Source organism: Sycon ciliatum, chromosome 7, assembly GCF_964019385.1.
Source record: "Sycon ciliatum chromosome 7, ocSycCili1.1, whole genome shotgun sequence".
Taxonomy (NCBI): Eukaryota; Metazoa; Porifera; class Calcarea; order Leucosolenida; family Sycettidae; genus Sycon; species Sycon ciliatum.
The window spans coordinates 30,760,670-30,772,307 of NC_088649.1; the positions used below are offsets into that span (position 1 = coordinate 30,760,670).

General features: G+C 48.5%; 1 protein-coding gene across 1 annotated transcript; it reads left to right on the forward strand.

The window, feature by feature from the left end:
- Positions 1 to 702: 702 nt before the first annotated feature.
- On the forward strand, positions 703 to 4,920 carry LOC135821828 (uncharacterized protein K02A2.6-like). The gene has a single exon (XM_065334824.1). It carries the CDS (start codon positions 703 to 705, stop codon positions 4,918 to 4,920), a length of 4,218 nt encoding a protein of 1,405 aa, XP_065190896.1.
- Positions 4,921 to 11,638: the final 6,718 nt, after the last annotated feature.

Sequence of the window (11,638 nt, forward strand, 5' to 3'; positions counted from 1 at the left end):
AACAATTTTTTTGATTGTCGGATCCGTGTAAACGGCCGAAAACGAAAAACACGTGACGGAAAACGAGGCCAGCATACCGTTTCGACTGTTTACACACCCAAATTTATCCGGCAGAACTTTTCCGTTTTCAAATTCTTCCACCTTGGCCAGCGTTTTGGTTTTCTTCCGTTTTGGTGTACAACTTTTACGTTTTGCTCTTCGTACCGTGTAAATGAACCATGGATCCGAAAGGATTTTCTTGCGTTTTCAACCCCAGCGTTGTCGTGTAAACGCAGCCTGATGATACATGCATTTGTTCGTAATTGATGTATATGGCATACTTCCGTATATGGTGCAACTCCCGCACCCCGTATGCACCCGCCTAGAGCTCCTGCTTCCATATGCGCTCGTACACACTTCCCTTTTGTGTTCGCACACTGCTTGGAATGTTGTTCTTCGTTTGTTGTCCTCCTTGCTAGTTGTGAATAAACTCTGTCTGACACCACATGGCGCAGTGAACATTTCGTCCTGTAGTTTCCATTCTGTCCACACCAACCTAGTTTGTAGTGTCTTACCTGGCCCAGTAGCAGTGTAGCACTCCGTTGGATTTGGATTAGATTACCCTGCAGTCAGTTTGTTAGTTCGTTTTAGATAGGAGTGTTGTTCAATTTATTTCGTAGGACGTAGTCGTGTGAGCTGTCACAACGAGCATTTGTGATCAGCATGGCGAGCAGCGATCCCGCAGCACCTTCTGGTAATGGAGTGCCTGACGTCGCCACGCTCCTGCAGCTCCTGACAACTCAGGCACAGGCGTCTGCACTGCGAGATCAACAGTTTCAGACCCTGATGGAAAGGATGTCCAACCAGACCAGTACTAGTTCTACAACCCCACCCGCACCCAAGTCTGTGTCCGCAGAACGACCAGTATTGTTATCTACTGCCACAATGGCAGAATTTACCGCTTGGGAGGAGGCCTGGCGTGACTATGCGCAATGCCAATGTCTCGCCAGCCACGACCGCCATACACGTATGTCAGCGTTCCGCCAGGCCCTAGATGAGGACCTGCGCCGTTTCATCCGAGAAGGCATTATCGCCTTCCCGGAAGACGCTGACATTGCTGATGCCATCCCGGTCCTCCAGCAGTACATCCGGCGGCAGAGGAACCCGCTGCTCGACCGAATCGAATTTTACAAGAGACGGCAGCAGCGTGGGGAATCATTTGACTCCTTTTATACGGCCCTCCGTGAACTGTTTCACGCGTGTGACTTTTCTGGGTGTTCAGTATGTCATAACTGCAACCAGGCGATGTGCAACCCCTGCAAGGCAGGCCTGTTGAAATTCAACAATGACATACTACGTGACCGCATTGTGACTGGCGTATTTGAGGACGACGTGCGTCACAAGCTGCTGGCCCTCCAGAACTTGGATCTGGAGGCAACCGTGAAGCTCTGCCGTGCTGAGGAAGCAGCCTGCCAAACTTCCTCTGGCATTCCCTCCAGTGGTCACGTGCACGCAGCTAAGAAATCATCTTATAAACAGCAGAAGGCGAGCCGGCCCGCACCCGTGAAGTCTACACCAGACAAGCCCGCAGGTGACAAGTGTCCCAGCTGTGGTCGCAGTCCCCACACCAAAGGCACATGTCCTGCGAAGTCACGCAAATGTAACGGATGTCAACGTGTCGGACATTTCCAGTCCATGTGCCCGCACAAAGGCAAACCAACAGCATCCGGCAAAGTCGGCCAACTTAAGTTGCAACGTGCCTCCGTTCGACATGGTCTAGAACTCAGTGTCCACACGCAGCTCAACACAGAACCGACCGCCGAAGCCATGACATGGATTCCAGACACCGGCAGTGATGTAGACGCCATTGGGCCAGCACATCTTTCCCAGCTAGGTGGCTTCCCTGAGAACCTTGCCGTCGATTCCGACACTGTTTCAGCAGCAAACGGCACCTCTCTGGTTAGCCTGGGAAAGATTTCTGCCACGCTCTCCATTGGCTCAGCCCAGCACACCACTTTACTTCATGTATATGAAGACCTCGATGAGGCGTTGCTGTCATGCCAATCTCTCCGTGCTCTTGGCATTCTCCCTGAGTCCTGGCCGCGGATCTCCCGTGTGAAGTCCGAACCCAGTAGTGCAGACATTGCTGATGTTAAGACTCAGCTGATGCAAGAGTTTGCTGATGTATTCGACGACTCCCAATTGAAGCCCATGGCTGGTCCTCCCATGGAGATAAAGCTTCAATCTGACGCCACACCAACTCGTGTTAATGGTGCCCGCGCAATCCCATTCGCATTCCGAGACCAGATAAAATCTCAACTGGATGATATGGTGATCAATGGAATTATTGAGCCAGTCACTGAACCGTCAGACTGGTGCCACCCGATCGTCATCGCAGATAAGAAGTCTTCTAACGAGAAGCGCCTCACCGTTGATTTGCGTAAACTCAACGACCAAGTCTGCCGACCAACACACCCAGCTCGTACTCCGCGTGACGCCGTGACAGCTATTGGTAAAGCCCGTTTCTTCACCACACTCGACGCTCGTCATGGGTACTGGCAAATACCCCTGTCCGACGACTCGAAGCCGCTCACGACATTCATCACGCCCTGGGGTCGGTATCGCTATTGCCGCAACCCTCAAGGTCTGTCCTCAGCAGGTGACGAATTCAACTGCCGCACAGACGCAGCATTTGACCGCCTCGCTAACTTCGTCAAAGTCGTTGATGACGGCCTAGTACATGACGTCGATTTTCAAGACCACGTCACCCACGTTCGTGACGTCCTTCACCGTGCCCGTGAGCATCACATTACGCTCAGCCCACACAAGTTTGTATTCGGCGCTAGTGAAGTACAGTTCTGCGGATTCGTCATCAATGCTGATGGTTATGCCGTTGATGGTAGCAAGACATCTGCCATTCGCCAGTTCGAAGTGCCCTGCAACCGCACTGACCTCCGCTCGTTCTTCGGTTTGGTCAACCAATGCAGCGACTTCACACCGCGCATTGCTGAACTAAGTGAGCCGCTTCGCCCACTCCTGAAAACCAGCAATGAGTTCGCCTGGGATCAGCAGCACACCATAGCATTCCAAGCCGTCAAAGCCATCCTGACTGAGTCACCAGTGTTAGCTTTCTTCCAGCCTGGCAAGCCTCTCCGTCTCGAGACTGATGCATCTGTGAAGAATGGCCTTGGATTTGCCCTATGGCAACAGCATGATGACCAGCAATGGCACCTCATCCAGTGTGGAAGTCGTTTCTTATCTGACGCTGAAACAAGGTACGCTGTAATCGAGCTCGAGTGCCTCGCAGTCGTCTGGGCAGTGCACAAGTGCCGCTTGTATCTATCTGGTGCACAGTTCTCACTAATCACCGACCATCGTCCGCTTGTACCGATTATCAACAGCTACACCCTTGACCAGATTGAGAACTCTCGTCTACTCCGATTGATCATGAAACTTCGTCCGTATCAAGTGAAAGCATCGTGGCGTAAGGGTTCAGAGCACGTATTCGCAGACGCCCTCTCACGACATCCTGTATCAATCCCGACTAGTGATGATGAACTTGGAGAAGATCCAGCACTGTTCTGCCGCAGTATCCGTATCTGTCTACTCCAAGATGGTCCCCAGAGTCTCCAGTTCGCTAAGCTCCGTGCCGCAGCAGCATCTGATCCTGACTACCAGATGCTACTCGGGTATATCCAGAACGGATTTCCCTCAGCACAAAAGCAGCTGCCCGAGCCTCTTCGTGCGTATTGGAACGTGCGTGAACATTTGTCCACCGACAATGGCATAGTCCTGAAAGGTCTACGCATAGTCGTCCCAGCCTCTCTGCGTGCGTCAACGCTGATCGACCTTCACGCAGCCCACCAAGGTCTGACCCGTACCAAACGACGTGCTCGTCAGACAGTGTATTGGCCCGGAATGAACAGTGAGTTAGACACGCTAGTCCGCAGCTGTGATGCATGCCGTGAATTTCAGCCGTCTCAGTCTGCCGAACCGCCCATTTCTGACCGCAAGCCCACTTTGCCATTCGAAAGTGTTAGTGCTGACCTTTTCAGTTGCCAAGGTTGCGAGTATTTGGTATTCGTCGACCGCTTAACCGGATGGCCATGCATAGCCAAGCTTGGTCACTCAGCCACATCAGCTGACGTCATTCGTCATTTCCGCAGGTGGTTCCCAGATGTAGGCGTACCACAGGTCATTTCAACGGACGGCGGTCCTCAGTTTGCGTCTCACAGATTTGCTGAATTTTGCGAGCGCTGGGGAATCCGTCATATCAAGTCGTCCCCTCACTACCCGCAGTCGAACGGACATGCGGAGGCAGCCGTGAAGGCAATGAAGTACCTGGTGGAAAAGACTACCAATGATGGTAATCTAGACACCGATGCTTTCCAGCGTGGCCTTCTCGAGTGGCGCAATACTCCTGGCACTTCGGGAAAGAGTCCTGCCCAGTTACTGTATGGTCGCCCACTCGTCTCCTTCGTTCTCGCCCAATGGAGCCAGTTCGACTCCCACTGGCAAGACACCGCATCTGACATGGATGATGTTGATCGAGTAGACCAGCCTCCCAGTCAGCCTCACCGAGAGCTTTCTCACTTGTCTATCGGGACGCACGTTGACATTCAGCACCCGAAGACAAAACGGTGGTCTTCCCGCGGCGTTGTCGTGGCTATCGGTGACCACCGCGACTACTACGTCAAGCTACCGAGTGGACGCGTATATTGGCGCAACCGTCGCTACCTCCGCCCGTACCGTCCTCCTACTCCAGCTTCAACAGCCATGCCTGCATCATCTCCCGTACCCGACGCTGCACCGCAAGCAGTCCCTGTGACTCAGTCGTCGCCACAGTCAACTGTTCAGGTACCACCTCGAACAAGCCAACGTCCCCGGCGACAGAATGTCCCCTTTAACATTATTTCAACGCGTGGACAATCGTACAATTAACACTCGCTCTGTTCAGTTGTTGATGTCCATTGTACCTATTCAATTGTCATTCCCATTGTTTCGCAGTTGAAAACCTTCATGTATATAATTTTTGCAATTATCCCTTTTACAAGTCTGTTGGAAGTTGCTGCTGCTCCGCGACATGTCATTTGCTACGCACATGCAATTTTCACATTATTTTTTTGTTGATTAGATAAACACTTGTACGTTTTTATCTCAGGAGGGGCATGATGTATATGGCATACTTCCGTATATGGTGCAACTCCCGCACCCCGTATGCACCCGCCTAGAGCTCCTGCTTCCATATGCGCTCGTACACACTTCCCTTTTGTGTTCGCACACTGCTTGGAATGTTGTTCTTCGTTTGTTGTCCTCCTTGCTAGTTGTGAATAAACTCTGTCTGACACCACAGTAATAACGGGAGTTCTTCTTATCCACACTTGTATGTTTTACACAGTGAATACACAGGGGTTTATCCAATACAGTTACGAATACTAGTTCTTCTTAGGCAAACATTATTTTGTCTTATCAGTGTTCTTCCTAACGAGGTTTTACTGTACTTCGAAGTATGCTGTCTATAGTTAGCACACAGCAGCCCGAGTATCTTCTATATTTCTTACCTATCGTGGCCTGAGAGGTACAAATAGAGTAATTAGTTAGTTGAAGAAAGCAAAGCTTGCCAGAGGGTGCCGGTGTTTATGTACTACATGTACTGTGTACATAGACTAACTATTACATTGAAACCTGCCTAACACGACCGCTCAAGGGATCTTCAAAATGTGGTCTCTGTTACCAAGTGGTCGCCTTATCCAGGGTCACTTGACTGGAAATACTAGTGCTAGCACCCCTTGGTCCTGGTTGCAGTGGTCTTCTAGGACAGGTGGTCGCCTTATCCAAGTGGTCGCCTTGACAGGTTTTACTGTACTCTTGTATTTCTCAACAGCAGTACGCCAAAAAAAAAAAAAACAAAAAAAAAAAACGCCAGTACTGGCAGTAGTGCGGACGTGTGAACTACATTGTACGTGTACATGGTCATTACAAGTCACGTACACGTACACGTACACGTACACGTACATGTACATGTGTACATAACAGACTGAAAACATACTCATTGGGCCAAACTAAAGAAGGTGTGTGGTTCGACTAACATGGACATTTTTTTTACGGGCGGGCGGGCGGATTTTTTTTTTAAATATATTTTTTAGTACATGTAAATACACTGTACTGCCTTTAGACACATGTTTTTCGATTTTGACAGCATGTTACAAGGCGAGGACGCGTAGTGCTCCTGACTACAACCATAAACCGGTTGGCAGAGTCCCAGACACCCAGTACATCGGCATTATTACGCAGTGTTAGGGCGCGTTCAGACTACCGATAAAAAGTGACCGATAGGGAAAGTCGCCAAGGTGATTTGATCACGTGACGTTACTGGCACGTTACCGGTGGGAAAGTTTTACTGCCGCGGCAGATGCGGCAGTAAACTTTTACCGGCAGTAAAAAAGTGCTCAGGCTGCATGCGCGCTGCGAAAAAAAGGGAAAATCCCTTGTCAGTGCCGCGGTGAGAGCTGAAAACTTCACGGTCACGTTAGTTTGTTATCGGTAGTAGACACCCTTAGGCCCTCTTCAGACTAGGTACAAAACAGCCTATAAGTCACATTTACATAGAAGTTTCCAGGACAACAACAAGAATCTGGCGGGAAGCCTAAAAAGCTGCCCAATCCTTTCAGGCAGGGTGCCAACCCTAAGGCTGCAACCACACTAGGTACAAAATCACGTACAAACGGCATTACAGTAGAAATCGTCATGCCGACGCGTGCGAAATGCAAAATGCGCTTTGTAGGTTTTCAGCAACTGGCGCACCCCTGTAGAAAGCCACGTTTGTCGTTTTCGTCGTTTTCGCGCTCCATCTCCTGTGTACAACTTTGTTTTTGTACCTGGTCGTCGTGCATAGCATCAGCATCAGCATTGTTTTTTGAAATTCCCGGTCTTTTCCAGCGCATGGCACACGCTTTGGTACGACAACGTCACGTGCTTGTCGCGCGAAAACGTCATCTATGCAGACCGAAAAGTGTAGTGTGGTTGCGTACCGACTTGTACTGAGATATGCATGAAAATTTGTACTGTGATTTTTACGTAGTGTGGTTGCGGCCTAAGGCCCTCTTCAGACTAGGTACAAAACAGCCTATAAGTCATATTTACATAGAAGTTTCCAGGACAACAACAAGAATCTGGCGGGAAGCCTAAAAAGCTGCCCAATCCTTTCAGGCAGGGTGCCAACCCTTGTACAAGGCAACTTTCCTTTTTTTTTTTTTTTTTTTTTTTGAAGTCATAAAGCCTCTTGTACGGGCAAAAGCAACACAATGATGAGAAACCAGGGTATGATAGGAACTGATAATATTAAAAATAGTACACAGGTGTGGAAAATATGTCTCCGGAATGGCGAGAGTCACACTAAAACACAATGGTTTTAGATCCGGCTTTCAACCACTGCCAGCTCCCTGAGCTCGTTAGCTGGACGATGGTATGCCGACCGAGACGCAACTTTCCTGCATTTATCGTACTTTCGCCAGGCAGTTGTACGAACTTTGTACCCCGGTACGACTGTCCGCTGCTTTCACACATCCCAGGCCCCTTGCGCAATTTCGTAGGGTCAAAGGTTGCCTGTATATTGCATCTAAAATGTGTAGTCTGAATGCAGGCATGGAAAAATGTAGCCTTTTAGGTTTTATGTGATTTTGTACTGGATTTTCTATGTACGTAGTCTGATGAGGGCCTTAACTTTCCTGCATTTATCGTACTTTCACCAGGCAGTTGTACGAACTTTGTACCCGGGTACGACTGTCCGCTGCTTTCACACATCCCAGGCCCCTTGCGCAATTTCGTAGGGTCAAAGGTAGCCTGTATATTGCATGTAAAATGTGTAGTCTGAAAGCAGGCATGGAAAAATGTTGCCTTTTAGGTTTTATGTGATTTTGTACTGGATTTTCTATGTACGTAGTCTGATGAGGGCCTTAGCAAAAAACGTTATGTTGTAACGGTATTATCGTGAGGGGGAAAATACCGTGATTTGGGTTCGACCTTTAGCAAGATGCACGCTATTTTTAGTACGCTGTTGCCACGAGAATAGCTTTGATTTCGCGCGGTACAACCATTGTTGTCACCATATACGCGATACAAGGTGAAATGCGTACGGACTATGCAGTATTTGGCCAAAACACGTACCGTTGGTCACAACGATAAATCAGCCCCCATAACGTTTATACGCTGCAGCTTCAACGCTATTTGGGTGATCAAGGTACGAGTACCGTAAAAAATAGCGTTACCGTTGTTTGCTAAGGGTGTCTAGTGTGAATGTCCTTCACGGTTTATCGGCATTCACGGTTTGACGGGGTTCACGGTAGTCTGAACGCGCCCTTATGCCATACATGTTGTATAAAGGGATCACTGGCTAATACTTTGAAACATTGTGTAGCTCTGGAACGAGAAGAGAATAACTTCAAGCGGTGACTCTGACTGTCCAAATCATCAAGCAAATGAAGAACGATGCGAGTTGAAAGTAAGTTCGGGAACTACTTCGAAGTACAAATTGTACAATGTACCGGTACATGTATTGCTAGTTTGGTGTCGGCGTGCACGAATACATGGGCTTTTTCCATCGACGCTTCCTGTGCTTGCACACATGGAGCAGCAACTAACTTACCGGTACAGGTGAAATATCGTTCCCAATACACGAGGAAAGTGCAATCTCGTCTGTCCTTCATCCCAAAACAGAAGGCCGTCCTTAATCTGGAACGAGGCAATCACTCTCAACCGGACGGTCACTTCAAAATAAGTCTCGCCAGTCTGCCGGTGGTCGTATCGAGTAGACTCTACGACCAGCACAAGGCAGCAGTCGTACCACTCACTGCACTGCACTGCAGTACAACTACAAGTCAAGTCCAAAAGGAGCCGCCTGCGTCCGCAGACTCACGCTGCACAGCACGTAGACGTGGACGTGTTCAGTCCACGTAGGTCTACGTCAGTCACACGACAGCCCGGCCCGCCGAAAAAAAGTTACGGTCGGGCTGAAAAATGTACGGTCGGTCGGGTGAGTCGAACCACAGACCTTCTTCAGTGTGGCCTTGTCAGTATGTTTTCTGATTATGACTACCGCCGTACCGGTACTAGTACTAGCACAATACGTGCACACTCTCATGTCATACTTCCTCCTTTCTTCGTCTTTTTGTGAGAGCTTGGACAATCCACTTGTCCAGGCAAGAAGGCAGCAATGCCTGTTCATTCTGGCGAAGTAAAATAAAATATACCAACCAAGCAACCACCCAACGTGAGCGGTACATTGTGCATGTGTAGTGCATCCTGGACTGCCATAAATGTCCCCTCTGGCGACAGCCGCCGCAGCCTGGGCAGGCCACATCACGTTTTATGATAACCAGGGTCGTACATGCACCACCAAACAAGGCCATTGGGGACCATTTATTTTTAGAAAAATAACACTTCAAACGACCCACGTGCCCTTTGCTAGGTTACGACCAGGGAGTCGTACTCAAACTAGGGAGGTGACACGGCACAGAAATCCGTGTCACAGGGGTTGACTCGCACCCTTGACCCCTCGTTGTTATTTTTGGAATAGTTCAGTCCAGTCCAGTCCGAAAGGTCATACTCGGATCGACTCGCCTTCTGTACTTCACCTCCAAGCGTGCCGCATGGGTGTCTAGTTTTTGAAATTATTGAGGCAGCACATTTCGTTTACAGCCCATCACTCGCCAGTATTCTTTGAAAGACTACCAGCAATTTTTTTAGCTCCTGCCATGTCCGAACTACGTGATAGCAGTGATGGCAACAGCAGCAGTTATGAAACGGCGTGTAGTGTTGCGGTAACTGTTCAGAACTTTTCAGAGTCGTATCCTAGGTTAATCCGAATACTAAAAAATTGACCCAAATTGCACATATACATGTAACACGAAGCTGGTTTTTGAAAATTGTAAGTCGTGTATCTGCCCCATTTCTTCTTTATGACTTGCACAATACACCAGTCTTCCTAAACAACACATGTATAGCAGGGGTTAAGTACCATATAAGAGAAGTACAGGCAGTGATATTGTCATGTTGAAATACTACAATTTTGACACAAATTACACATAACACGAAGCCAGGTTTTGAAAATTGTAAGTCGTGTATCTGCCCCGTTTCTTCTTTATGACTTGCACAATGGTCCAGTCTGCCTAAATAACACATTTATAGCAGGGGTTATGTACCATATCAGAGAAGTACAGCCAATGATATTGTCATGTCTAAACACTACAATTTTGACACAAATTACACATAACACGAAGCTGGTTTTTGAAAATTGTAAGTCGTGTATCTGCCCCATTTCTTCTTTATGACTTGCACAATACACCAGTCTTCCTAAATAACACATTTATAGCAGGGGTTAAGTACCATACAAGAGAGATACATTGTACATCTAGTCATACTGTCATAAACAGCCAGCATTTTTCCTGCAGCAGTCACACCACCATCGTCATTATTTCCAGGGAAATCCTCTTACATTGTCAGCTCCTATGTCGTTAGATACAATGTAGGGGGCTGTAGGACCGGCTCGTCAAAAAATAGAGAACCTTAACACTTGAACTGAAGCGTGCTCGGGACGTCTCAGCAATCGTAGTATGCCTGAGCACTCCAATAAAAACTGGATCAATGGCAAAATCGTTCCCCACAGAAAAATCATACTTTGCGGGTCTTGCGTTGCACGCTTGGAGGTGAAGTACAGAAGGCGAGTCGATCCGAGTATGACCTTTCGGACTGGACTGGACTGAACTATTCCAAAAATAACAACGAGGGGTCAAGGGTGCGAGTCAACCCCTGTGACACGGATTTCTGTGCCGTGTCACCTCCCTAGTTTGAGTACGACTCCCTGGTTACGACCAATCAGCAGCCTCGGAGAGCGGGCTTTGATTTGTCATCAAAGCCCGCTCCTGGTACGCAAAAACCATCAAAGCTCTATCGTACTGCTCATGCGCACTATCAGTTTTATTGTTTCCTGTGCAGAGTGAGCGTAGAGTTCTTACCTTGCTCTTACCTTTTTTGGAAGTGTCTTACCTAATATGGCCGAGTCATCGTCGGAACCAACTGCCAAGCGCCGGTTCGAGTCCGTTTCAGTGCAGGAGGTGGACACTGTGATCACTGAAAGAGTACCGAAGAGCACATCGTCCACCACGAAGGGATGGGTGAAAGTGTTTATGGATTATGCTGCCGACAATGGAACCAATATTGATCTGGCCACGTGCTCCAAGGACGAATTGAATGAAGCACTATGTAAGACTTATTTGGGTATAAGAACACAGAAGAAAGAGTACTACCAGCGGAGCAGTTACCAGGGGTTCAGAGCAGCAATCAATCGCCACCTAGCTGAGACTGACCGTGACATGAATATCTTCACCGATCCTGAGTTCCGCCGTTCAAACCAAGCCTACGACGGAATCCTGAAGAAACTAAAACGGCAGGGCGAACTAAACGCAACACAGTCCAAGGCAATTATCAGTACCGAGGATTTTGCAAAGATTAACAAGTTGTTTTTGTACTCGAAAGAGCCAAGCAACCTAAATATGGAAGTTTGGTTCTACCTGACGTACCACCATGGCCTCCGGGGCGGGGACGTGAAGTTCAGTGCCGGCTGACAAAGGAATCCTTGACGCTCTGCAAGGACAACGAAGGC

What these genes read in the sequence shown, in the direction of transcription:
- LOC135821828 (XM_065334824.1), top strand. Translation starts at nt 703, where the DNA reads ATGGCGAGCAGCGATCCCGCAGCACCTTCTGGTAATGGAGTGCCTGAC.